This window comes from Microtus ochrogaster, chromosome 21 (assembly GCF_000317375.1).
Source record: "Microtus ochrogaster isolate Prairie Vole_2 chromosome 21, MicOch1.0, whole genome shotgun sequence".
NCBI classification, from domain to species: Eukaryota; Metazoa; Chordata; class Mammalia; order Rodentia; family Cricetidae; genus Microtus; species Microtus ochrogaster.
Window position 1 is genome coordinate 261,751 of NC_022022.1, and position 27,881 is coordinate 289,631.

Genomic DNA, 27,881 nt, shown 5'->3' on the forward strand with positions numbered 1-27,881 from the left:
GGGGCAGGAGGGAGGTAAGAGGCAGCGGTGGGGCGGGGCGGTCAGAGCAGCCAGCAGAGGGGGCAGGAGGGAGGTAAGAGGCAGCAAAGTTGTGAGGTGGCTCACACTGGGGATGAAAGGACAAAGGTGGTTGCTTCTTCAGGAACCAGGAGCATTCCGGTCTCGGTGTCGCACTTAGTGACATCCTGTTAGCCCTGTAGACCTTCCATTGTGCCAGGTGGATGGACTATCTGCAGCATCCTAAGCGTACCCAGGCAAGTAAAACAGAATGCTCCATGTTCAGGGCTCTGATGCCAAGACCTATGCAGAGACAAAATTCAGAATGGACAGTCCTACAAGCTGAGTAGGGGCTGAGTGATCTAGCCTTGTCATGTGTTGAGGAATGACTTCTGAAGAACTCTGGTTGGAAAGACTGGTCAAAGACAGAAGTGCAGAGTGCTGCTCTGGGTTGCGGGGGGACAGAAAGAACCAGGCAATCTAGGCTTTGCTGAGGTGAGTATCCCGAGAGATACAGCCTGAGGGGGTGACACTGAAGCCTAGGCAGGAGGGAAACGCAGTCCTCACATCCCCCTACCTGCCCCATCCTAGGTCTCCGGGCACAATGGAGGACAAGCGGAACATCCAGATCATCGAGTGGGAACACCTGGACAAGAAGAAGTTCTATGTGTTTGGTGTGGCAATGACGATGATGATCCGCGTTAGCATGTACCCGTTCACCCTCATTCGCACCCGGCTGCAGGTTCAGAAGGGCAAGAGCCTCTACCATGGGACCTTTGATGCCTTTGTCAAGATCTTGCGAGCAGAGGGAGTGGCTGGCCTCTACCGGGGCTTCCTGGTCAACACCTTCACTCTCATCTCTGGCCAATGCTATGTCACCACTTATGAGCTTACCCGGAAATTTGTAGCCGACTACAGCCAGAGTAACACAGTGAAATCACTGGTAGCTGGCGGCTCGGCCTCCCTCGTGGCCCAGAGCATCACAGTGCCCATAGATGTGGTCTCCCAGCACCTGATGATGCAGCGCAAGGGCGAGAAAATGGGTCGCTTCCAAGTTCCTGGGAACCTAGAGGGACAAGGGCTCATTGCCTTTGGTCAAACTAAGGACATCATCAGACAGATCCTGCGGGCTGATGGGCTTCGAGGTTTCTACCGAGGCTATGTGGCCTCACTGCTAACGTACATCCCAAACAGTGCTGTGTGGTGGCCCTTTTATCACTTCTATGCAGGTAAGCAGGGCCTGGGAAGGGGAATACTTACTGACGTCGTTCCTGTGTGTTTTTAGAGTGGAGATGAGTATAGAGAGGGTATCAAATCAGCCCCACTGAGTGCAGGATCACAGCTGCATTCTGCCAAACCCAGCTGAACCCTAGTCTTACTAGCTCTGTTTCTTCTACTTAATCATAGCATTCCATCTAGACTTCGTGGTAAAATCGAGCCCTGCACTGTCACTGTGGCCCTTTGGGAGTACATTCTGCCAACCATTGCTTGTTCTTGTGTTTTTGTGAGCCAGGGCCTTCCCGTTTAACCTAGACTGTCTTTGAACTCACTCTAGGCCAACACTGTAGGGCTAAGAGCAGTGCTTTGCTCCGTAAGTGCTGGGATTACATCAGCAGACTCTGAGGAAAACTGGGCATGTCGCTCAGTTGAGGAGAGTTTGGCTCGCATGTGTGAGCCCTGAGGCTCAATCCCTAGCACTGCAGAAAAGCCAGACCAAATAAAACTAGAGCAGGTTCCCAGGAGGGTGTTTTCTCTGGAGTCTGCCGCTGGCCTTGGCCCTCACTTGATTTCATGAATACTTGGAGTTATGTTTCCCTGTGTGTCCACATTCTGTAGCATTGTCAGCCAAACCTGTGCAGAGGTCTCAGCCGACTCTGACTCTGCAGGCTCTGTCTGTAGTGTGAGGGCTGGAGCACTAGGCTTCGTGCACCCTACACATACATAGAAGCTTGGCCATTGAACTTTTCTATAAGGTCCTGCCTTTGTCTCTTATGCTGTTGGAATTACACCACCACACTTAGCTAATTTTGTGTTTGCTCTTGAAGTTTGTGTGTGTGTTTTTTTTTATTTGTTTTTGTTTCATCTTCTGTTTTGAGTGGGACTTCTGTACCCCATGCTGGCCTTACCTACCTGGTGCTGGGATTACAGGCATGCGCCACCACCTAGTGCTTCTTATTTGAGTCAAGGTCTCATATTGTCCAAGCTGGCCTTCAGCTTGCTCTGCACCCAAGAGGCCGAGAATGAGTTCAAGTTTACGGTCCTTTTGCCTCTCCGTCCATCCCATGCTGGGACGGCAGGCACGTGTCCTATGCCCAGCTTGGTTTTGACACAGGGTCTTCATTTTGTATCCCATGCTAGCCTCCAGCTCACTATGTTCTTGAAGACGACCTTATTTTTCTTTTCTTTCTGAAATAAGGCCTCGCTATATAGCCCTAGCTTACCTGATAGATGTGTGGGCCATGCTGCTTGACCTTGAATTTCTAATCCTCCTTCCTCTACCTCCTGGATGCCAGGATTAAAGGCTTGTATCCCATCTAGTTTATGCCGTGCTGTTTCAGCTATGCTGGGTAAGTTCTACCAACTGAGCCACATACTGGCCCCTGTTTATACTTTTGATTTGAGACAGCATCTCACTGAGTTGCTAGGTTGTTCTGCAGTCCATGCAGGCCTAGGCTTTGTGATCCTCCTGCCTCTGCTGCCCAAAGTTGGGCATGCGGCTCAGTGGTAGAGCCTTCTGCTTGGAGTACCTTCTCTTCTGCTCTTCATGTGGCTGGCTTCTCATGCTTCAGGCCTCAATTTATATGTCACCTTTATTAAATAACAAAGGAATAACAAAGAAATTTTTTTTTTTTTTTTTTTTTTGCTATAGGTTGTTCATAGTCCTGGCTGTCCAGAAACTCACTCTGTAGAACAGGCTGGCCTCGAACTCACAGAGATTTGCCTGCCTCTGTCTCCCGAGTGCTGGGATTAAAGATGCGTGCTACTGTGCCCAACAAGAACTTCTTTGCCCTGTTGGAAAGAGGGCTGTTTCTGTTTTAGCTCCTTCACTCCTTCTGGACACTTCGGTTTGCAGTTATTTTACCCCAACTTCTAGATTCTTTTTTATTAAAATTTTTTTTAATTAAAAATTTCCACCTTCTTCCCGCTAGATTCTTAATTAGAATCTTAAGATCAATGAAAATATTTCTTTGTTTTTTATTTGTTTTATTTTTGAAACAGGGTTTCTCTATGTAGACCCCCTGGCCTGGCTTCCTATGTAGAGTTTCCCAAGTATTGGATTAAAGGGATGCACCACATGTGTGGCTCTTCTTTGTCTGCACGGATCTCATGTTTATCATAATGCCTGGCATTTAGCAAACATTAAATAAATATTCATTTATTACTGGTGTCTAAACTCACTTAGCCAGAAGATAGTCAAACTGAGTCAGCCTGGGTTTATTCCAGGTGCTCAGTAAACATTTGTTGAACGAATAATAAAGAGGCAAGACAACATGGACGCTGTCCTACCCTCTTAACTCTCTCCAGTGTCTCTGAGCTCAGGAAAGTGGCAGGTGTACAGAGGAGAGTTGGAACCTGAGTCCTGTGCAGCACGCAGGCCTGGGGCCATGCCTACGGACCCAGGAGGCAGACAGTGCAGATCCTGATGCTGCAGTCTAATGTCTGCAAAATGCCTTCTTCGGGAGAAAAGGGCACCCCTGAGGCAGACTTCAGGTCACCCTGTTTCTGTTGGCATGCTTGACTTTGGGACAAAACACAGGTAGGAACTGGGCAAGAGGTGGCTCTGCCAGGCTTAAAGAATTCTGCCATGTCAGCTGAGACTGAAGTGGCTTCTGCCTGCCAGCCCTGTCTTCCCACACCTCAAACCTTCACCGACCTAGCCACAAACTACCAGAACTAAGACCTGAAAAAGAATTCTTAAGGTCTGTAGAAGAGAAACTCTGAGTGGAAATCTTTAGCATAAAAGACTAAATTCTTCCAGTGTCCTCGGGATCCTTGGTTAGTCACCTCGAGTCTCAGTCACTGCTCCAGCTGTTCTGCTCCACGTCCTGCTCTGCTGCCTCTGAACCCCGCAGGCACGCCGCTACCTGGCACTTTTGATAGATGTTATCTTTGGAAACCTTTTTGCCCAGGCACACATGGCTTATATTCCCACCACCAGGTAGTTTCTACCCTTCGCTTTCTCAAGAAGTGCCGGACTGCTGCGTTTAAAATCCCAGCCTGGCTGGGCGGTGGTGGTGCACACCTTTAATCCCAGCACTCGGGAGGCAGAGGCAGGCGGATCTCTGTGAGTTTGAGGCCAGCCTGGTCTACAAGAGCTAGTTCCAGGACAGGAACCAAAAGCTATGGAGAAACCCCTGTCTCGAAAAATCCATAAATAAATAAATAAACAAGATCCCAGCCTGTTCCCCCCCCCTTGGCATTCCCGTCTTCTTCATCACTTTATTTTAGCTATAGTATGCACCTTAAACATAGCTATATGCTTTACTTTTTGATTAATATCCCTTCTCTCCTACTAGAATGTGTGCTTCCTGAGGGCAAGAATTTGAAACCTAGGCTGGTCAACCCATGGTACTCACTGGATCTTTGTTGAGTAAATAAATGAGCGCATGTCTTTCACCTCAGAAGAGAGTAAAGCAGAGAACTGATTTGCAGGCACGCTTCCCAGTGGCACTGTGAGAAATAGGCCTTGGTGTTATTGCTCTTGTTCTGTGAGACATGGCTGTCATTATAAAAATTACAAGCATGCATCACTATGCCTGGCTTTTTTTTTCTTCTTTTTTTAAATAGAATCTCATGTAGCCTAGAACTTCTGATCCTCCTGTGTCTACTTCCAGGGTGTTGGAGTTAGATGTATGCCACCATGCCTGTGTTTATTTGCTGGGGATCAACCCAGAACTCCGTGTGTGCCAGGCACTATACATTCTAGGCTCCATGTGTGCCAGGCACTACACATTCTAGGCTCCGTGTGTGCCAGGCACTACACATTCTAGGCTCCGTGTGTGCTAGGTGAGCACTCTGCTAACTGAACCCCTATTGTTTTCTTGAGACAGAGCCTCATGTAGTCTAAGTTGGCCTGGAGCTCACCTGTAGTTGAAGATGACTTTAGACTCCTGGCCCTGTTGGCCTGGAGCTCACCTGTAGCTAAAGAGGACCTTAGACTCCCGGCCATCATACCTTTGTCTTTCAAGTGATCACCATGCCTGGATGCTGCTTTTGTTTGTTTGTTTTGTTTCTTTGAGGCAATTTTTCTGTGTAGCTCTGGATGTCTGAAACTGGCCTTGAACCCTCCCAAGTGCTGGGATTAAAGACTTGCTCCTTCACACCAGGCCATTTTTCTTTCTTGGAATAAACTGGTCCTCACTGTAGGGTAAGACTTCCATTCTGATATTGTTTATATTTGTAAAAATATTTACATAGCCAAAAATTCCAAATGAATTTGAAGGGCTAGGAATGTGGCTGAATTGGCAGAGTGCTTGCCTGGCATGTATGGAGCCCTCGGAACCTGCCCTAGCACCGTGGAGACCAGCTGTAGTGCCGCATGTCTGTAATCCCAGTGCTTGGAGGAGCAGAGCTCATCCTTACCCCACCCTGAGTTCCAGGCTAGCCTGAGCTTCCTCCAACCCCCAAAGGAAAAGGTTTGCAGTTTGTAACGAACAGCCTTCTTATCCATGGCAGTCACCCAGTCCCTTCCGTAGAGACCACTGTGGATCAGAGTCATGGTCTGAGACAGGGCCTCACACTGAAGCTCTAGCTGCCATGTGCTAGCAAACTCAGCAGTCCTGCCTCAGCCTCTGGGTACCGAGATTACAAGCTGGAGCTACCGTGCCCTGCCTGGCTAATCATGAGGTTTAAGTGTTTCCTACTAGAATGCCACCTAAGGCAACATGCAATATGTGCCCTTGTTTTTACAGCAGAAAGCAGAGTTTTTAAAGCCCTTTCCGAGTCTTGTCCTTTTTAAATGGGTGATGTGTCCACAGTGACTCCTGAAAAGCCCCAGAGATGGACAGTAGGAATTTTTGGCAGATGCAAGTAGAAACAGAGAAGCAAAGGATGCAGTGGAGAGGCCCAGGATGACAGAGGGCTGAGGGCTTGTCCTGGTTGTAGAGGCACTGTGAGGGTGGGTGGATGGTACCTTGTATCTTGAGGCGCTGTCTTTCCCTGGATTCCAGAGCAGCTGTCGCGCCTGTGTCCTCAGGACTGCCCTCACATTGTCTTCCAAGCCGTCTCCGGGCCCCTGGCTGCAGCCACTGCCTCCGTCCTCACCAACCCTATGGATGTCATCCGAACCCGTGTGCAGGTAACACTGCCTTCTTCCCGGTGTCCAGTGACCTCAGTGTGTCATAACCCTGATGTCTAGTCAGCCTTGTGATCATGCAAGTCCCTTCCTGTGCTTATCTGTGCAGCTACCAGCTGAGCGCTTGAATGCAGCTGTTTTCCTACTGTCTGCACCTTTTACTTCTCTACCCATTACATCTCCAGCCTCTGGGAATTCATCCTGCTTTCTTCTAGGCTTCAGTTGAAATCTGTTCCATACTCTGCTAGCCTAGGCCCTGAGCTGCCTGCTTCCTTGCCTTTCAGGCTTGTGGTGATTAGAATTACTGCTTCATATTGACTTCAGAAGTCTCTGATGTTTCCACTTGGCCATGATTCCATGGAGAATGAGAGACTGAAGTCAAAGAGGTGATCTTTACAGTTGTGATCTGGGAGGAGGGAGGAGGAAGCAAGACTGGGAAAAAATGGGAAGAGAGATGAAAATGTCCTTTTTCCTTTCAAAAGTATTATTTATTTATTGTGTATGCATGCGTGTGTAAATGAGATTGACATGGTATGAGCAGAATCGAGAAGAAAACTTGGGTCCTGGGAATCAAACTCAGGTTGTCAGGCTTGGCAGCAGGAGCTTTTACTGACTGAGTCATCTTGCTGGTCCTTTTTTCTCCCCATCCTTAAAGACAGGTCCTCCTGTATCTCCAGTTGGATTGGGCTCTATAACTAGCCCCTTGACTCCTGACCCTCCTCTACCTCTGAGTACTGGGGTTCACACCTGCTTTTAGAAGTGCTGGACTTTCCAAGCAAGTACTGAGCCATCTGAGCTCCACAGCTTTTTGGCTCTTTTTGAGACAGTTCCTATAGTTCAGTCTGGTCTCACGGCTGTGGCTGTAATGAGGCCAGCCTTGAATTCCTAATACCAAGTCCTAAGATCACAGGAAGTTGCCCCAGTATTTGGTCTTTTCTTGTTTTTGAGACAGTCTCAGAGTTCAGCAAGGCTGGCTTTAAACCCACTTTGTAGCTAGGGATGACCTTGAACTCTGATTTTTTTCCTGCCTCTACCCTCCAAGTACTGGGATTAAAGGTACTTGTCACTGTGCCAGCTGAGAAATTTGTGGGATTTTTTGTTTCTGTTTGTTTTTTGGTGTGTATGTGTGTGTGTGTGTGTGTGTGTGTGTGTGTGTGTGTGTGCGCGCGTGCGCGTGCGCGCACTATAATGAGCATGTAGAAGTGAGAGGTTAACTTACGTAGTTGGTTTCTCTTTCCACTGTGTGGGTTCCAGGGGATTGAACTCGTGTCTTCAGGCTCAATGGTAAGCACTGAGCCATGCCACTGGCTGAGATGGTTTTAAGTAGCTTTCACAGGTTGTACTTGTGTAGACTCATCCAAAATACCGACAACTCGGAGCTGCCCAGAGGTTGTAATCGCTGTCTACAGTCAGCTCTGAAGATAATTAGCTAGCACCAAGAATAGGGTCTGAATATGGTACATGCTATGCAAAGGGTCGATTTTACTGGATCAAGTCCTAGGGGACTTTCAGTGTGTAACTAGGGTAATGTTGGATGAAAGGTGGAGAATCAGGAAGAGATATGTGGGGAAGGTCACTGGGATACGGTGAGGATAGGAAGGAAGGAAAGGAACCCTAACAGTTCGGGGTAAAGTCGATTTTTGTGCTACTATCACGTCCACAGGAGCGGGCAACAGATCTAGGGAATTGTCCCTACGAAAGAGTGCTTCCAACATTTGAAAGTAAAGGCACTGGCATCTGATTGGGATGGAGTTGCATTCTCCAGTCCTTTATCCTGGAGAACCAAGGCTGGCCCCATTCTTTCCTTAACCTTGCCCAGGTGTTTTAGGAGGCAACCCCAGAGAAAAGACAGGTCTCTTGCTCTGTGGGGCTAGGCTGGGCGCAGGCTAGGGCCAAGTTGAAAATGCCCTTGACATGGCTAAAGGAGGTTGTGGAAGCCAAGTGGTGAGATGAGATAGAGGAGAAAAAGAGGTGTGGAGGGGGTGCTGAAGAAGGCACAGCAGGGGGCTGGGGGGGGACAGGGCTGGGATGACCTTGTGAAGGTGCTCTGGACAGGGAGCGTGTGACTAGGGTTCTGTGTGTGTGCAGCAGAAGTGCTGTGACCAGAGCTTGGAGGAAGTCACTGCTGTCCCTAGAAGCAGAGTTCCCACTTGAGTCTTGATGCATAGTGTGGGTGAGCAGAGCGGTTGTGACTGAGACAGCTGGTAGCCCTTACTGTGGTGACTCTTCCAGGTTGAAGGCAAGAGCTCCATCATCCTGACCTTCAGACAGCTGATGGCAGAAGAGGGACCTTGGGGCCTCATGAAGGGCCTCTCTGCTCGAATCATCTCGGCTACACCCTCTACTATCGTCATCGTGGTGGGCTACGAGAGCCTCAAGAAACTCAGCCTCCGACCTGAGCTGGTGGACTCAAGACACTGGTAGCCAATGGCGGACAGAAAGGCTGTGGTTTCACACATTCTTCTGGGCCAGGGTAGAGCAGGGAGGAGAGTATCCTTGTGAATGCCACCACGACACACCCATCTTGCTTCTGGCCCGCTGACCTATCTGGGACAATACGAGAAACTTTGGACGGCTCTTGCTGAGGAGGTCCTGTGCTGGCTTCCTTGTTCCCAGATCTGGGCCCCTCACTAGGTCCTCATACCCAGTCACGGCCTGAAGATCAACCTCCACAGGACCCTGCTGGCCCCTTGCTGATGCCCCTCTCTCTGTGTCAGCCCCTCAGGCCTGGAGAGGAGCTGCTATAGAGTTTGCTTGTCCCCTGCTTTTCCATCGTAAGACTTTTAAGTCCTGACAGCTTCAGGCCTACTGTCAGAAGCCCTCCTCGGAGAAGTGGAAAACTGTGACGTCGATCCCAGTTCTTTATCCCTTTATTTCTTATGCTTGCTTAAATTTGGAACCGAGTTGTCCACTGGACTACTCTGCTTTGCCCTACCTTTGGGGACAAATGGGGGCAGGGCACTCTGCAGGGCGTTCGTCTTCTCTGGGAGCTACTAAGATGGAGAAATGCCAAGGCTTCATTTGGTTTGTATAGTTGAACATCTGTGAAGCAGGCAACTAGTCCTGACAGCATCGGGTCTACTGTCAGAAGCCCTCCTCGGAGAAGTGGAAAACTGTGACGTCGATCCCGGTTCTTTATCCCTTCCCTTCCCTTTTAGGCCGGGGACACTGAAGACAAGAATGGGCTGTTGGCCTCCACTGGGACTACAGTGGAGGGCGCAGTCCTAAGTGGATCAAACTTACACTGGAACATTTCCCTGAAGCCAGGTTGAGAAAGCCACTGGCTTGGCAAGTAATGAGAGGTGCGTGTTCCTCACTGCTCTCTCCTCAGGCCAGCTGAGCCAAGCCCCGGAGGCAGCAGTGGAGGCGCTGAGCCCCAGGCAGCAATGCCACTTACATACCTGTCCCCCAGATGAACAACAGGTGTCTCCCAGCGGGACTCTGGAATATGAACTGCCCTTGTTTTTCTTGTCCTTGGTTGTGAAGTGTCATCCTAGTCATGGTACCCTGTGGTGGCAGCAGAAGAAAGAACAGTCAGGAAGACACCCAAGGCCAGGCCCACTTCAGTGACCAGCCTCATACTGCCAAAATTGTTGATGCTCCCGCAGGGGCTTCTTCCCAGCCTCCACCAAGCCTATCCAGAGAAACATGGCCCGTGGAGTGGGAAGAAGGCAGTCAAATTGCCTACTTAAGATGATGGCCTGGGTGATGCTTTCAACCTTTTTTAGTGGTCCCATGCCTTGGGAAACGTCATGGTGCCAATCTGGAAGGTGCTAGCTAACTGAAGCCTTCTCGTTTCTCATGGCTGCTCCACATTCTTCCATCCTGAGTAGGAGCCATCTCTGTACTGACCTCTGTAGTCTATTCTCGTTTCCTCTTGAAGACGCGTCCTAGGCTGGGTTTGATTCACCACGTAGCAGAGGATGACCTTGAACTCTTGATCCCCCCCCCCCCACACACCTCCTGAGTTCTGGGTTTACTGTGTGCTGCTAGGCCTCACTTCCTGCACTTTATTGCTAGAGTCCCCCAATTTTGTCCATAGTCATCTGAAGGGCAGAGCCCACAGATCATTTTAAATCTTTTTACTCCTCACATCCACCCAAGTACTGTCAATACAATGGAAGCAAGGACCCCCACACCACAAGCTTTTCTGAGCGTGACTTCTTGAGTCAGTCTCTCATCTTTCTTTGAGCCTTCCTTACTGGGGCAGAGTGCGGACACCACGGGAGGGTCCTGCTTCTCAAGCCTTAGGCTATTTCTTCCTCCTGACTTCATTATTTTTTCTTTCTTTCTTTCTTTTTTTTTTTTTTTGACAGGGTTTCTCTGACTTCCATTTTCTTGTGCAGTGTGTAGTCTCTCCCGCTCCTGTCGATTCTCCTCCCTTTCCTTAGGCACCCTGTCCTGACCCCTACTTTCTTATCCGAAGTCAGGGACTAGAATAGGCCAGTGGGCGCCCGTCTTTCCAAAACTGGAGAGCAAGACAGCTAGAAATTTCAACCTGTTGGTCCATAACCTATTTTAGAAACTCGAAAAGACTGGAAAACATGGGGAAGAAAATGCACTTAAGCATTTGATAAAAATGGACTATCGAGGATATTAGCAGCGAATATTCACTGTTGCACTGTATGAAATCTTTGAAATGTAATTAAAAGTTTTTATTGAGGCCCCAAACTTCAGCTTGAGAACGTTTTTCCAGTCCTGGAACTAAATTATTCAAGGCACCACGTGTCCCTGACCCACCGCCTCTGGCAATTGCCCCGCCCTATCCGGTTCGGTGAGGGGCATTTTTTTTCTCCAATCAGAGATTCTGGTGGGAGGGGCTGCGGGGCCATTTCATTTTGGCGGTTCGGTTTCAACATGGCTGACGTGAGCCATAGTAATGAGGCTGTGGAAAAGGGGCCCGAGGGCTTCTCTCCAGAATCTGTGCCAGTTGACACGACCATCTCCAGGGTGGAACTCCTTGACACTATACTGGACACTTTTCTCCAGAAACTAGTCGCCGCCAGGAGGTAGGTGGAGACCAATGGTGGCGGGAGGGTTTGTCCTCGGGTCGTAAATCCCGCGAGATCTGGCTGGCACGGTCACGTGGGGCATCCTAGTATGGTTGAATCTGGCGTCTCTGCAAAAGCCTAGGACTTGGGTTCTCCCCTGGCTTAACCTGCAGAGGATGAGAAGGAAGTCGCCGACTTGCAATTAGATCCAGTTCTCCACCCTCCCGCGAGGCGACAGCCTGGCGCGCCGGGTGGAAGGCGCGGGCGAATGCGAGGGCTAAACGGATGGTCCTAAGGAGGAACTTTCGGCTGTCGACCTTCATGATTCTTCAAATGAAATGAAATGGCTCATTGGTTAAGAGTGCTTGCTGCTCTTCCAAAGAACCCAAGTTCAGGTCCTAGCGCTCGGGTCAGGCGACTTGTAATAAATTTCCTCTAACCCTAGCTTCAGGGGGATCTGACACCAACTTCAGACCTCCAGCATCAGCGCAGCTGTGGCAGATAAGCACACATACGCATAAAAAGCAAGTCTTTATATATATAAAGACTATTTGAGGCAGGGTCTCAACAAACTGTCCCAGCTTGTCTTGGACTCTGATGGCCCTCGCGCAGTCCCTGAGGTGAAAGGCCCGCCCCACACCTGCCTGCAGAGCTATTCTTCTGCATGGACCTTGTGGTCTGCCTCTTACCGCCTAACAAACATCTTTGTGCTTCCTCTGTGTTTGGTGCCACGGGTATGATAAAGCAGTCAGGTTACTATTGATGGCTTGTCTGTAACAAGATAATCACAGGGCTTGGCAACACAATGAGCAGATTAGTTAGTGCGAGAGTGATGTGGTACAGAGTACTGGACGAGATAAGAGGGATCTGCGCTGAGGAAGTGATGCAGCTGGAATTGGAAAGAAGTAGATTTTTGAAAAATAAAGTAAAGTTAATCAGATCTTTATGGTAGAGATGTCCTTGCCTGCAGGTCAGAGGGGGAGTGAAATCAGGCCGACATTCTCAACTAGAACCCGGTTTTGCATTACAATTTTTTTTAAAAAGATTTCTTTTTCATAGGTATGAGTGCTTTGCTTGTATGTTTGTATGCACATGTGTTCCTGGTGCCCTTGGAGGCCAAAGAGAGCCTCAGGTCTCCTGGTACTAGAGTTATTGATGATTGTAAGCCTCCATATTGGTTCTGGGAAGCAAACCTGGGTTCTCTGTGAGAGCAACCAGTATTCTTAATGACTGGGCTGCCTTTCCAGCCTCCATGGCAGTTTGATAAAACAGTCTGTAAATATTTTATGTCATTCCACACTCACCGTGTTCCCAGCCAAAGTCCAGACTCTAATCTCCTCAAAACCCTACTATTTGGCTGTAGATCCTTAAGTTATTTATAGTACAAATAATCATTGTCAGTGTTGGTCCCGAACTCTCAGAGTTGCTGGGTATACAATAGTGACTGAGACCAATGTCCTGCTTTTGTGGAGTGGACATGGGCGGGCATGGTGGTACTCACTTGTAACCCCAGCACATGGAGGCTGGAGGCAGGATGAAGAGTGGAAGGGTTGTGTGGTCCCAGTTGGTGTTGGGAATGACAAAAAAGATTTTTCCATGAAGTAAGATGTCTTTGACCCCACAACAGGGTGCACCTGTTGTTGAATCAGGGCCATTTTTGTTATAGACCAAAGAGAGCTTGAGAGGGAAGTACAAGTCTGTGTGCAGATGTATTGTGGATGCTAATCTGAGTGTTCTCAACCTTGGCTACTGTAAAAATAGAAGATTCCTGGACTCACAGATACTACTGTGCCTCAGCAGTTGGGTTTGTTTTGTTTTGTTTTGTTTTGTTTTTTTCGAGACAGGGTTTCTCTGTGGCTTTGGAGCCTGTCCTGGAACTAGCTCTGTAGACCAGGCTGGTCTCGAACTCACAGAGATCCGCCTGCCTCTGCCTCCCAAGTGCTGGGATTAAAGGCGTGCGCCACCACCGCCCGGCTGGGTTTTTTTTTTTAATATTTATTTATTATGTATACAATATTCTGTCTGTGTGTATGTCTGCAGACCAGAAGAGGGCACCAGAGCCCATTACAGATGGTTGTGAGCCACCGTGTGGTTGCTGGGAATTGAACTCAGGACCTTTGGAAGAACAGGCAATGCTCTTAAGCACTGAGCCTTCTCTCCAGCCCCCAGCAGTTGGGTTTTAAGGAGCTGGCAGAGTCCAAAAACTTCTCAGTCTCTAAAGAAGATGATGTTTGGGGCTGGAGAAATGGCTCAGAGTTAAGGACACTGGTTACTCTTCTAGGGGTCCTGAGTTCAAGTCTCAGCAACTACATGGTGGCTCACAACCATCTGTGATGAGATCTGGTGCCCTCTTCTGGCCTGCAGGTGCACATGCAGACAGAACACTGTATACATAATAAATAAATCTGAAAAAACAAAAGAACGAAGAAGATGATGTTTAACAATGTGCTGTCAGAAAGCCCCTCAACAAAGGTCAGAAACCCAAGACTGAGTGTCCTGTTACTTCAGATATCCTGTGGTTGTGTTAGCTTTCTGTCTCTGTAATAAAAGCCAGAGATCCCTGAGAAAGAAGGGTTTGTTCTCACTCACACTTTAGGGGTTTCAGTTCACAATTGCTTTGACTTATATCAAACTGGGAAACAGCTCAGCTGTTAGCAGCCGGAAGGAAGAAGGGGCCATAGTCCCAATATCCTTTTCAATATCTAGCCCCAGTGAGCTAACTTCCTTCTACTGGGCTCACTCCACCCAGTTCCACCACCTTTGAGTAGCAAAGCCTGGAGGCCAGACTTTGAATACATGGCCCTTAAGGGGTCACTTGCTATTCAAACTATGATAGTCCACCTTCCTCTCAGACAGTGTCAGACTCTCAGGGCTTTGGCCTGGCTCACAGTGTTTATTCTGCCTGACGCTCATGAATAGCGCATGCTGATACTCAAGATAAATCAGGAGATAAAGGAGCCCCAGTTCATCTCCTGAATGCCAGACCTCTGTCTCCGGCAAGATGTCCCATACAGCAGCCCAGCTCTGTGTGGATTACCGTCTTCTTTTCCTGAGTCTGTTCAGGGTTCCTGAACCATCCTGAGATGGTTCAGGGTTCTGCTGTCTGATCACCTTCCAGGCCTGCTCGGGAGTTCACACTGGCCATTCCTGCATTCGAATCGCATCTCCAGTCTTGCCACCACTGTCAGACTGCACACTCTCTTCTGGCCTCAGTTGTATCGACACCCTCCAGTACACATGGTTTCACCTTTAACCTCGGGCCTGCTCAGGAGTGCCAAGCAAGTGCCTCAGACCTGACTCTTTTCCCCCCTGATGTTTTCTCACTTAGAACAATCTCCTTGGTTAAATAGACACTCCAGTTGGTCTCAATATAGAAAGGACTCAGTAAATGTTACTTACTTTCTTACTTTTTGAAAGAATAGTTTATTAATTGAACTGCTCAGGAGAGTGGGTTGGAGAGTAACTAGAGAATTCCGGTAGTCATTTACAAATTCAGATTTCTTTCTTTCTTTCTTTCTTTCTTTTTTTTTTTTTTTTTTTGGTTTTTCGAGACAGGGTTTCTCTGTGGCTTTGGAGTCTGTCCTGGAACTAGCTCTGTAGACCAGGCTGGTCTCGAACTCACAGAGATCCGCCTGCCTCTGCCTCCCGAGTGCTGGGATTAAAGGCATGTGCCACCACCGCCTGGCCAGATTTATTTCTTTTTGAGACAGTTTTGCTATGTAACCCAAGCTGGCTCAAACTTAGAATCCTCCTGCGGCTTCAGCCTTCTGAGTCTTGGGCTCCACACTCGTAGGATGATGGATGCAGCTATTTGGGTTCCTGGCTTTCCTCCTCCCAACTCTTCCAAGCTTTTAAAAGTCTTCAATTTCAAGGGCAAAGTGCTTTTATCTGTGACAGAAGTTGTCACACACTGTTCTTCATGTCAGTCATCTAACGGGTCTGGGTGGTTTGTGTGGGGTCCTTAGGTGGCCCAGATGACCAGAAGACACCCCATATGCAGTTGCAGAAAGCAACAGAAAAGTCAGCATGCTGGGGTCCACCCAAAATGGCATTGACCCCAGGGGAGGGTGACGCATCCCCTTTTAAGCCTGCTTAGGAGAATTGCAATTGTGGTTAAGAGTACTTTGAAGGGATTGGGTATAGACCCATACTGGTACAGGAATCGTTTTATGATTGGCTCATGACATCTGGTCGGCAACTGTGGTTGCAGTGTCAGGGGTCTGTTTGACTGAAAATAGCAAGAACAGCTCCTGCTTGTGACTGGGTAGGACCCTGATTGTCTATTAGACTGGACAATCTCCTGAGGGTCTGGTTGAAGCCAGACATGAGTCAACATAGCATGGTGGGGTAATATAATACAGAGGTCTTAGCAAACTGGCCCTGGTCTCTTCATTCACCCCTTGAGTTGAAACATAAATCAAATCTTTGAACGTAGTGGGCTGTATATTATTTGTAGGCAGGGGCGTGTATTGGCTGTGAAGGACCATTGGCTTAATTGCTCCACACTTTCTTTTATAATACAGAGACGTGTATTAACTATACAAGGCCCAGAAATTGGAGCGAACAATAGGGTTAATAGGGATCCTGCCAATGTGGTTATTAAGGTGGTGGCCATGGGGACTTCAAGAACTAGGTTTCATACCAGTTAGAACTGTTCCTCCTTTGTTTTTTCTATCCTGTAACCTTTTGTGCACCGGGGACAGAGGAGGAGATTCTTTTATCACCCCTGAGTGATTAGCATAAAAGCAACATTGTTCTAGGGCCAGGCATAGTCCTCCCTGTTGTAAGAGGAGGAGGTCTACTCTCCAGCGGTTTCTGCTAAAGAACTGAGGGATGATCTAAATGAGAAATAGATTTTTCCAGCTCAGCCAGCTCTTGATCAGTCAGGGCACCTAAAGTTCTGTGATTTTCATGCTGTAACACAAGGACAGTAGTAACTATTCTGGCCGCCCCAGCTGTCCCTAGAGCCACCAAAGTGGGAGTCGGGTGCTGTGGAGCGCCACTGTTGAGTAGGGAAAGGTGACTAGGTGGGTTGTCATGCTCTCTGCCAAATAATAAAGAACTCGGGGAAATTTGAACAAGGACGCAAAACTCTTGTTTTGTTGTGGTATCTGGGTGTGAGAACATGGGGTAAGTCCTGTGGAGCATGCCTACCAGGTGCCTTCAGGTGGTAACAGGTGGTGGGCATGCTGGTAATAAAGCAGTGGAGTTGCAGAGGGCCAGATAAGCCACCAGGATGGACATGTTAGATGGCAGGATACAAAGGCCAGTCCTGCGGACTGATCCTAATATAAGCTTGGTGTGGGTTCCCCATGGGCAGGTCATGTGGGAAGAAGTTCCATGTATGAAGAGATGACTATGTCCTTGTAGTAAGGAGGAGACGGGTGTAGACAAAACCAACAGGTCTGGGTCCAGTTTGACTGAAACTTATTTAGGTAATTGCATACAGCCGATAGGAGAGCAACAGCTTGATTAATTGGTCCTTGGGGCTGAGAGCAAGCCTTAGTATGACATTATTAAGGGGGCTGACTGTTGATGTGGGAGTCCCCTCTGTGTGTTGCTTGTATTGATTATTATCCCAAGCAGCACAATAGAATTGTCCTGGTCCCCCGCAGGTGCAGGTAGCTGGTCCAGAACAAACATAGAATTTGATAGCTTTAGGCAGGCCTTTAAGTATGATCTATGACACCCATAACCTGCAGAGCAGTCATAAGACAGGGTGTTTCCATGCAGACCAGGCCATCTGGGCAAGATCACAGAGATCTACTGAGAACATGGGGAAATAAGTACCCAGGATGCATGGGATGTAAGGTTGGAGATGATATGTCCATCCCCAGTATCAGAAAGAACCCAGATAGCTAATGTTCTGTGGTTGGGGGGTTGGGGGCTAATTTTGCCAATGGAAAAGAGAGCCAGAAGCAAATAAGAGTAAGGGCAGGGTCCTTAGCTTTTAAGGGGTCCGTTGGGTGTAGGAGACTTTCTATTTGCTGGCAGAGTCGTCTGCTCAACAGGCTTAAAATAAGAGTGATGAATCCATATCTTGATCCCTTTGACTTTTTCAAGATGTTGTTATTTTTTTCTGCTGTATAGTACCCCATTGTGTAAATTTACCACATTTTCCTTATCCATTCTTCAGTCGAGGGGCATTTAGGTTGTTTCCAGGTTCTGGCTATGACAAACAAAGCTGCTATGAACATAGTTGAGCACATGTCCCTGTGGCACGATTGAGCATCCTTTAGATATATTCCCAAAAGTGGTATTACTGGGTCTTCAGGAAGGTTGTTTCCTAATTTTCTGAGAAATCTCCACACTGACATCCAAAGGGGTTGTACCAGCTTGCATTCCCACTAGCAAATGCAGGAGTGTTCCCTTTTCCCCACAACCTCTCCAGCATAAGTTGTCATCAGTGTTTTTGATCTTGGCCATTCTTACAGGTGTAAGATGGAATCTCAGGGTTGTTTTGATTTGCATTTCTCTGATGACTAAGGATGTTGAACATTTCCTTAAGTGTCTTTCAGCCATTTTAGATTCCTCTGTTGAGAGTTCTCTGTTTAGGTCTGTACTCCATTTTTTTTTTTTAAATTGGATTATGTGATCTTTTGGTGTCCAATTTCTTGAGTTCTTTGTATATTTTGGAGATCAGACCTCTGATGTGGGGTTAGTGAAGAAGATCTTTTCCCATTTTGTAGGCTGTCGTTTTATCTTGTTGACCGTGTCCTTTGCTTTACAGAAGCTTTTCAGTTTCAGGAGGTCCCATTTATTAATTGTTTCTCTCAGTGTCTGTGCTGCTGGGGTTATATTTAGGAAGTGGTCTCCTGTGCCAATGCTTTCAAGTGTACTTCCCACTTTCTCTTCTATAAGGTTCAGTGTGGCTGGCTTTATGTTAGTTCTTTGATCCATTTGGACTTGAGTTTTGTGCATGGTGATAGTGCTATTCTTTCTTGTCTGCGGGGTTAGAGAGTGGAGATGTTACGCGAGACACACGGCGGTGCGGGGTAGGAAGGAGACACAGACACGTGGCGGTCCCACGTGAGTACACTTTAATGGGGGGGTAACAACAGGTGAGGGACGGGTGTGAAGAGACAAAAGGAGAGGGGGGGGCTCGTGGCGACCCCTGTTTTTAACGGGGAACACAGGGGCGTCTGGGAGAAATGCCCTGCGCCTGTGTGGCTTCCAGTCCAGGGGGATGCTTGGAGCTGTAGTCTCCAAAAGGAAGAGCATTTCACCCTTTTGGTTTTATTTTAAAAAAAATTGGGGGGGGGTCTTAAAGGGTAGGGAATGGGGGCGTAGCCTGGTCTCTCATGACTGCTTCCTGCTGGCTTTGGGCGTCGGGGGATCCAGGGAGTGTCCAATTATTCTGACGATGTCCTTTGGGTGTCGAGGGATCCAGGGAGTGTCTGATTATTCTGGGGATGTCCTGTTGGTTATGTTGTTTGCTGGCGTTTTAAGGTGGCTGATTGAAGAAATCGCATCTGTCTGGCTCCTCCTGAGTAGCTGGGTCATAGTTAAGATGCTGGAAGACAAAAGTCGCATTAGTAGAGAGGAAAAAATTAAAGGGGAGAGGAGGTTTGGGAGGAGGTTTGGAAAATTAAAGGGGAGATTTGGGGTGGGGGAGTTTTAGGAGGTCTGGGGTTAAGAATGATAAAAAATTAACTTATTCCGTTAATGATCCGCTTGTGTTTGATTTGTTTAGGTGGGTTGGGCTGGTGTCCTGTAGTTTAAAGAAAGTGTCTTAAAAGAAATAGATTTTAACCGTATATTCCTTAACATTTCAGGGTCACTGCTGCAGTCAGCGACTGACCTGTTATGTCAAGGAACTTTGTTAAGAATCTGCTTACCCCCTGAGCCGTATTTGACGATGATATCTGTAACGACAGCTGGATGATTATTTAGGAATTTAAAGAAGGGAGGGTGTGTTAACACAGGAGGATTAAGTGACGGACAGGACCACTGTTTTCCTTAGACTGGAGTAGAGGGGGCTGAACCTGGTGTCCTTTGGAACTTAAGAGAACAAGGTCCTGTCTGAGTTACCGTGTATGAAGGATTGTCTTGAGCCGTGGAGATGAACGGTTTAAGATGTGACAGGTGAATCCAATGAGGAATTCCTTCAAGCTTGGCAGCCAGTTGAGGTGGAGTTCCTGTGACATCTTAACGAGAGCTTCCTTTAAAGAGCGGTTAGTCCGTTCTACCTTATCTGAAGACTGAGGGCGGTATGGTATGTGGAAGTTCCAGGGGATTACAAGTACCCTAGACAGATTTTGAGAAATCTGGTTAGTAAACTCTGGGCCGTTATCTTTTGGCAGATCTGGCAGGAGGCTGCTGTAGCTTTTAGGAACCTGATATCCTTAGGTGTGGGTGTTTTAAGTGAATAACAGCGGGAGAGTGGTGATTAGTGACGGCGGGAGCCTAGAGGGGCTTTGGAAGATCGAGGGGGAGGCGTAGGACGGGAAGGAGAAGAGTCCGAAGAAGTTTCTAGCCATCTTTGCGACCTGACCTGCGGCAGGGGAAAGCCTCCAGCTGCTTGTGCAACCTGTTGGATGAATATTTATGAGGGACTCTATCGGAGGGGCTAGGTGAAGTCCTTGAAGATCTGGAACGAGACTTTCTTGGGGATCTAGAAAGAAAGCGGTTAGGTGACCTGGGAGGGACTCTGTCGGAGGGGCTAGGCGAAGTCCTTGCAGATCTGGAATGGGACTTTCTTGGGGACCTGGAAGGAGAATGTTTAGAGGCGTTAGGTGAGTCTTCCTAGAAGAGACCTTGGAGGAAAGAGGAATGGGTGAGCTGTCGCTGTCGCTCGACTGGGCCGAGTGAGAGGGAGTGGCCCCTCGAGGCCTGGGGTGGGGCTGGGGGGTGGGGTGGAGGTTTGTCCACGGGATCCACGGCGGCGGGAGCAGAGGGTTCCTGGAGGGATGGCATTGATAAGAACATGTGTGCAGGTGAACGGTGAGAGGCAGTGGAGGGGTCAATCTTAATGGCCTTGTAAAAAAATGCCATAATGTACATCATTTCTTTCCATTTAGCTGAACCGTGACAAAAATTAGCTAATTCCCGTAAAATATCGGGGTCAAATGAACCCTGAGAAGGCCACCTGAAGGAACCCTGTAAATTGTACTTTGGCCAAGTTTTAGAGCAAAGGCGGATTAATGTAGATAACTTCACGGAGGGAATCAGGGCGTGAGGTTTTAGAGCTTCCAGCAGCTGCCCTAGACGGGAGGACGGGGGAATCGTTTTAGAAGACTTAGCACCCATGGCTAGAACTGTGAAACTCCGCAGAAGGCACACGGAGGTGCCATGAATGCCGCAGCCCTAATTATAGGCGCTGAGTAAGTAGGGGGCCGTGTTATAGCCCAATCGACCCGAACCTAGCTTCTGACAGGAAACAGACCCGGCTAGGAGGGGGCCATTAAGCCTTTGGGGCTGCCCGTCCGTAAAGAGGACAGAAAAAGAGGGGTAAGAACTGGAAGCACCAAACTTCCAGGTGCGGAGGGAAACAGGTTTAGCCGAGGGCGGAAGGCCGGGGGAAGGGGCCGCTGTTGGTTCCAGATGGCCGCATTGAACACGTGGGGGCAGTCGCAGGTTGTCGGTCCTGACCTTGTCCTGGGAGAGGCCCCGAGCTTCGGGAGGCGCCAAAAGCCCAGAGCCAAGGCCTCAGGCGAGGGCACCTGGACAGAAAGGTTCCCGAGTCAACGACGGCACCAAAAATGTTATTCTTTCTTGTCTGTGGGGTTAGAGAGTAGAGATGTTACGCGAGACACATTACGGTGCGGGGTAGGAAGGAGACAGACACAAATACGCGGCAGTCCCACGTGGGTGCACTTTAATGGGGGGGCAACAACAAATGAGGGACGGGTGTGAAGAGACGAGAGGGAGGGGGGCTTGTGGTGACCCCTGTTTTTAATGGGGAACACAGGGGCAGCTGGGAGAAATGCCCTGCGCCTGTGCAGCTTCCAGTCCAGGGGGATGCTGGGAGCTGTAGTCTCCAAAAGGAACAACAGATAGATATTGGTCTATTTTCATTTTTCTACATGTTGATATGCAGTTATGCCAGCACCACTTGTTAAATGTGCTTTCTTTTTTTTTCCATTTGATATTTTTTGCTTCTTTATCAAAGATAGGGTGTTTGAAGATGTGTGGATTGATATCCAGGTCTTCTATTCTGTTCCATTGAGCCTCCTGTCTGTTCTTATGCCAGTACCAGGCTGTTTTCAGTACTGTAGCTCTGTAGTAGAGTTTGAAGTCAGGGATTGTGTTGCCTCCAGAAGTTATTTTATTACCCAGGATTGTTTTGGCTATCCTGAGTTTTTTGCTTTTCAAAATGAACTTGAGTACCGTTCTTTCAAGGTCTGTGAAGAATTTTTCTGGGATTTTGATGGGCATTGCATTGAATCTGTAGATTGCTTTTGGTAAGATTACCTTTTTTACTATATTAATTCTGCCTACCCAACAGCATGGGAGATCTTTCCACTTTCTGGTGTCTTCTTCAATTTCTTTCTTCAAAGATTTAAAGTTCTTTTCATACAAGTCTTCCACTTGTTTGGTTAGAGTTACTCTGAGATATTTTATGCTATTTGTGGCTATTGTGAAGGGTGTTCTTTCTCTGATTTCTTCCTCAGCCCTTTTATCATCTGTGTACAGCAGGGCTACTGATTTTTTTTGAGTTAATGTTTTTGGAATCACTTATGTAAACTATCATATCATCAGCAAACAGTGAGAGTTTGACTTCTTCTTTTACAATTTGTATCCCCTTGATCTACCTTTGGTGTTTTATTGCTCTAGCTAGGACCTCTAGCTAGGACCTCAAGAACTATATTGAATAGATATGGAGAGAGTGGACAACCTTGTCTTGTTCCTGATTTCAGTGGAATCGTTGGGAGTTTCTCTCCATTTAGTTTGATGTTGGCTGTTGGCTTGCTGTATATTGCCTTCATTATGTTTAGGTATGTTCCTTGTATCGCTGCTCTCTTCAAGACCTTTATCATGAAGGGATGTTGTATTTTGTCAAAAGCTTTTTCAGCATCTAATGAGATGATCATGTGGTTTTTATTTTTCAGCTTGTTTATATGGTGGATTGCATTGACAGATTTTCGTATGTTGAACCATCCCTGCATCTGTGGGATGAAGCCGACTTGATCTTGGTGGATGATGGTTTTGATGTGTTCTTGGATTCAATTTGCCAGTATTTTTGCATCAATGTTCATGAGTGAGATTGGTCTGTAATTCTCTTTCTTAGTAATGTCTTTCTATGGTTTGGGTATAAGGGTAATTGTAGCCTCGTAAAAAGAGTTTGGCAATATTCCTTCTGTTTCTATTGTGTGGACTAATTTGAGGAGTATTGGTATTAGATCTTCTTTGAAAGTCTTGTAGAATTCTGAGCTGAAACCATCTGGTCCTGGGCTTTTTTTGGTTGGGAGACTTTTGATGACTGTTTCTATTTCTTCAGCAGTTATAGGTCTGTTTAATTTGCTTATCTGGTCTTGATTTAATTTTGGTAAGTGATATTTATCCAGAAAGTTGTCCATTTCCTTTAAGTTTTCCAGTTTTGTGGAGTACAGGTTTTTGAAATATGACCTGATGATTCTCTGTATTTCCTCCGTGTCTGTTGTTATGTTGCCCTTTTCATTTCTGATTTTGTTAATTTGGATATTCTCTCTCTGTCTTTTGGTTAGTTTGGTAAAGGCTTGTCTGTTTTGTTGATTTTTCATGAAGAACCAGTTCTTTGACTCATTGATTCTTTTTTTTTCTTTTTTTCTTTTTAAAGATTTATTTATTATGTATACAACAGTCTGCCTCAATGTATGCTTGCACGCCAGAGGAGGGTGCCAGATCTCAGTACAGATGGTTGTGAGCCACCATGTGGTTGCTGGGAATTGAACTCAGGACCTCTGGAAGAGCAACCAGTGCTCTTAACCTCTGAGCCATCTCTCTAGCCCCTTTTTTTTTGGATTTTCGAGACAGGGTTTCTCCGTAGCTTTTGGTTCCTATCCTGGAACTAGCTCTTCTAGACCAGGCTGGCCTCGAACTCACAGAGATTCCCCTTCCTCTGCCTCTGGAGTGCTGGGATTAAAGGCATGTGCCGCTGCCACCACCACCCGGCTGACTCATTGATTCTTTGTATTGTTTTCTTTGTTTCTATTTTGTTGATTTCAGCTCTCAATTTGATTATTTCCTTCCATCTAGTTCTCTTAGGTGAGTTTGCATCTTTTTGTTCTAAAGTTTTCAAATGTTCTTTCAATTCACTAATGTGGGATTTTTCCAGCTTCTTTATGTCGGCGTTTAGTGCTATGAACTTCCTCTTAACACTGCTTCCATTGTGTCTCATAAATTTGGGTATGTTGTGTGGTCATTTTCATTGAATTTTAGGAAGTATTTAATTTCTCCCTTTATTTCTTTCTTGACCCATTGGTGATTCAGGTGAGTATTGTTTAATTTACATATGTTTGTGGGTTTTCTGTAATTAGTATTGCTGTTGACTTCTAGGTTTATACCATGGTGATCTGATAAGGTACATTGGGTTATTCCAACTTTTTTGTATGTGTTGAGGTTTGTTTTGTTACCGAGTATTTGGTCAATTTTTGAGAAGGTTCCATGAGGTGCTGAGAAGAAGGTATATTCTTTGCTGTTTGGATGGAATATTCTATAGATGTCTGTTAAGTCCATCTGAGTCATAACATCTGTTAGTTCTCTTATTTCTCTGTTCATTTTTGTCTGATTGCCTTGTCCAGTGGTGAGAGGGGAGTGTTGAAATCTCCCACTATTAGTGTATGGGGTTTAATGTATGATTTAAGCTTTAGAAGTGTTTCTTTCACATATGAGGGTGCCCTTGGGGCATAGATGTTCAGTATTGAAATTTCCTCTTGATGGATTTTTCCTGTAACTAATATGAAATGACCTTCTTTGTCTCTTTTAACTTGAAGTCTATTTTGTTAGATAGTAGGATAACTACACTGTTGTTCTTCTTAAAAAAAAACAGGGTTGTTCTTCTTAAAACACGGGGCACAGGACAGACACACACGGCGGAACAAACACAGACACGACACGGTGGCTCCCACGTGGGTCCACTTTAATGGGGGAGGGGAACACAAAAGGGCGGGGAGGCGTGCAGGACACACAAGGAAAGGCGAACGAGAGAGAGAGCCTCGTGTGGCCCTGCCTTTTTAACGGGGAGCAGAAGGGTGTCTGGGAAGGATGTCCCATACCTGTACGCAGGTGTGCGCACAGGTATCCATAGTTCAGGAGGAGTCTGGGAGTTGTAGTTTCCAAAGGAACAACATACACCCTCTTGTTTCTTAGGTCCATTTGATTGGTATATTTTTTTCCCAACCCTTTACTCTGAGAAGATGTCTGTCTTTGAGGTTGAGATGTGTTTCTTTTATGCAGAAGAGGGATGGATTCAGTTTTTTTTTATCCAATCTGTTAGCCTGTGCCTTTTTATGGGTGAGTTGAGTCCATTTACATTAAGGGATATTAATGACCAGTGGTTGCTATCTCCTGTTAACTTATTTTCCATTGTTGGTGATGTTAATCTGTGCATTTTTTTCTTCTTTGGGATTTGCTGCTATGAGATCATCAATTGTGTGTGTTTTCGTTGGTGTAACCATCTTCCTTGGGTTGGGCTTTTCCTTCTAGTATTTTGTGTAGGGCTGGGTTTGTATCTAGGTATTGGTGAAATCTAGATTTGTCATGGAATATCTTGTTTTGTCCTTCTGTAGTGATTGACAGTTTTGCTGGGTATAGTAGTCTGGGCTGCATCCATGGTCTCTTAATGTCTGCATAATGCTTGACCATGACCTTCTGGCTTTCATTGTCTCCACTGAGAAGTCAGGTGTAATTCTAATAGGTCTACCTTTGTTACTTGGCCTTTTACCTTTGCAGCTCTTAATATGCTTTCTTTACTCTGTATGTTTAGTGTTTTGATTATTATGTGGCAAGAGGAAATTTTTTTTTTTGGTCCAGTCTATTTTGTATTCTGTGAGCTTCTTGCATCTTCATAGGCATATCTTTCTTTAGATAGGGAAAGTTTCTTATGATTTTGTTAAATAAATTTTTTGTGCCTTTGAGTTGAACTTCTCCTTCTATACCTATTCTAAGATTTGGCCTTTTAATGGTGTCCCATATTTCCTGGATACTTTGGGTTAAGTTTTTCTTAGATTTAATGTTTTCTTTAACTGATTAGTCTATTTCCTCTATTGTATCTTCAGCATTTGAGATTTTCTCTTCCATCTTTTGTATTCTGCTGTTTATGCTTGCATTTGTGGTTCCTGATCATTTTCTCATGATTTCTATTTCTATAATTCCCTTGGTTTGTGTTTTCTTTATTGCCTCTATTTTAGTTTTCAAGTCCTGAATAGTTTCTTTTATATATTTGATTTCTTTTCCTTGGTTTTCTTTAAGTGATTTGCTGATATCTTCCAATTTTTTGTTGGTCTTTTCCTCAATTTCTTTAAGGGAATTTCTCATTTCATCTTTAAGAATTTCAAACATTCTCTTGAGGTTATTTTTTAGGTCATTTTCTTCTGCTTCAGACATTTTTGGTTATTCAGGTCTTGCTGTTGTAGGGTATTTAGTTTTTAACTGGTGTTGTGTTGCTCTTTGTGGTGTAGCTTGTGAGCTTACCTTTTCTATTCATCTTTTTCTTTAATAGGCGTGGTTGGGGCTGTCTGAGATTCTGTTGAATAATCTTCTGGTGCCAGTGAAAGCTCAGGTGGTTGTTCCTCATGGTACAGTCAGTGTCACAGTTCTAGCTACCCCATTGGTTACTCTGTATTCCTGGAGATAACTCAGTGCTCCTGGGCCTTGCTCTGCTCACTTGTAGTTTGCTTTGTTAGGCCTACTTTGGCCTAGGTTTTTGCCCTGTTTTTGTAAATTCTGGTCTGGATCCCCTCCTGCAGAGGTTCCAGGCTTAGGTGTGCCTGGACCTGCAGAGACCTGCTTACTTCCTCAGAGGTCCTAGACTCAGAGGAACCTTTTCCCCACAAGTCCCTGCTCAGACCTATTCCCTTTGATGTTACAGACCAATGCTGGACCCACAGAGGTCCTGGTTCAGGCCTACTCCCTCTGAGGACCCAGACTCACACCTCACGCCTGACCCTGCCGAGATGTCTGGTTCCTGCCTATTCCCTCGGAGGTCCCAGTTAAGTGAATATCTTCAATCGACTTGTTAACTTCCCTGAGGTTCTGCACTGGCCAGTAATCACTGGTCCCCAGATTTTTTTTTTTTTTTTTTGGTTTGGTTTGGTTTTTCGAGACAGGGTTTCTTTGTAGCTTTGGTGCCTGTCCTGGAACTAGCTCTTGTAGACCAGGGTGGCCTCGAACTCCCAGAGATCCGCCTGCCTCTGCCTCCCTAGTGCTGGGATTAAAGGCGTGTGCCACCACCGCCCAGCTTGGTCCCCAGATTTTTGACTGGCAATGCACTAGAATTCCGTGCTCCGGTAGTCAGTTTATATGTTTGGTGATGCCCAATTTGGCTTCTGGAGTCATGGGATGTTGCCTTTAAGGTAACTACAACTGGGGGCGGCTGGATTGCTAGCTCTGGGTGGTTGGTCTCTGCTGTATTCCAGGAATAGAATGTTGGAGTTTGAGCATGAAGGAGACATTTCTGAAAGTAAGTGTCTGTGGACAAAGCCTATATTCTTCCTCTAGGTCCAGACATAAGGCGAAGGGGATTGTCACCCCCTTCCCAGTGAAATTGATTTGGACTTTCATTTTGGCTAGTAGGTCCTGCCACACAACAGGGATAGGGGCACTCAGGAGTAACCAATAAGGAATGGGATGCTTTTTTCCTTCCTCAAATCTACAGTTCGCTTGCTGGCCGGTGTGAAGCTGTTACGTGGCCCTTGCACCCGAGCTTGTTTGCCAGATAAAGGAGTTTTCAGCATAGAATGATGCACCCAGTGTCCACCAGACAATCAGCTGGCTGCCCTCCACTTGCAGGAGGGGGTCCAAGCCCTGTTCTCCTTAGTCATGTAGGCCTGCCAGCTCACGGACTTTGTGTCCTCCCCCTGCCGGATCCTTCCCTCTCCTTCACATGTTTGCAGGGCACCCTCTTTACTGTCTTCGCTGTCTCTGCCATCTTCAGGTATGTCGTCTCAGTCCCTTTGATCAAGACAAGCATTGCAAAGTGTAGGTGTGGGCCTATCTTGGTCCATGCTTCAAACCCATTGGCCTTTTATAGTTTCTCTGCCACAAGTCAGTTCAGAGGCTGTGTTTCAGACCCTCTCCCTTCCTTGAGTGTTGGCGTGTATGTTCTAGCTGGCTGGATCTTGTCCCAGCTGAGCGACTTTGGACAAGCTTCTGTTTGCTAGTTGTTGCTCATCTGAGCAGTGGAGAGGATGGTAATGGAACCTGCCTCACAAGGTTCTTGTCAAATTTTGATAAGTTACTTCATACAGAATGCTTGGAACAGGGTCAGGTACCAGTAGTCCTCTGAATGTTTCCATGATTACAGCATCTTTGTACACATGCTTACACGGTGCACTGCCCTTGAGTCACACTACCTGAGCCTCAGCACCTCTGTTCTTGTGTTCATGGAGCCCCTCCAGTCTCCACCCACCTCCGTAATGCGCAATATCCCAAAGACTGGTCTGTACCTGTATGTGGTG

The 27,881-nt window shown here is 46.8% G+C and overlaps 2 protein-coding genes across 7 annotated transcripts in view; both read left to right on the forward strand.

The window, feature by feature from the left end:
• The window catches only part of Slc25a44 (solute carrier family 25 member 44), a 14,321-nt gene extending 3,358 nt beyond the window's left edge, over positions 1–10,963 (forward strand). For 2 of the 4 annotated variants that reach the window (XM_005356871.3, XM_005356870.3), the window contains exons 2-4: positions 589–1,226; positions 6,168–6,295; positions 8,525–10,963. In XM_005356871.3, the coding sequence (XP_005356928.1) occupies positions 602–1,226; positions 6,168–6,295; positions 8,525–8,716 (945 nt within the window). In that variant the 5' untranslated portion in view covers positions 589–601 and the 3' untranslated portion in view covers positions 8,717–10,963. Of the gene's footprint in view, positions 1–588; positions 1,227–6,167; positions 6,296–6,576; positions 6,679–8,524 lie in introns of all 4 variants that reach the window. The other 2 variants (XR_003377848.1, XR_003377847.1) reach the window with 2 other exon arrangements.
• Positions 10,964–11,035: 72 nt separating this feature from the next.
• The window catches only part of LOC101984860 (polyamine-modulated factor 1), a 30,612-nt gene continuing 13,766 nt past the window's right edge, over positions 11,036–27,881 (forward strand). For all 3 annotated transcript variants that reach the window (XM_005356873.2, XM_026784020.1, XM_026784022.1), the window contains exon 1: positions 11,036–11,301. In XM_005356873.2, the coding sequence (XP_005356930.1) occupies positions 11,150–11,301 (152 nt within the window). In that variant the 5' untranslated portion in view covers positions 11,036–11,149. The remainder of the gene's footprint in view (positions 11,302–27,881) is intronic.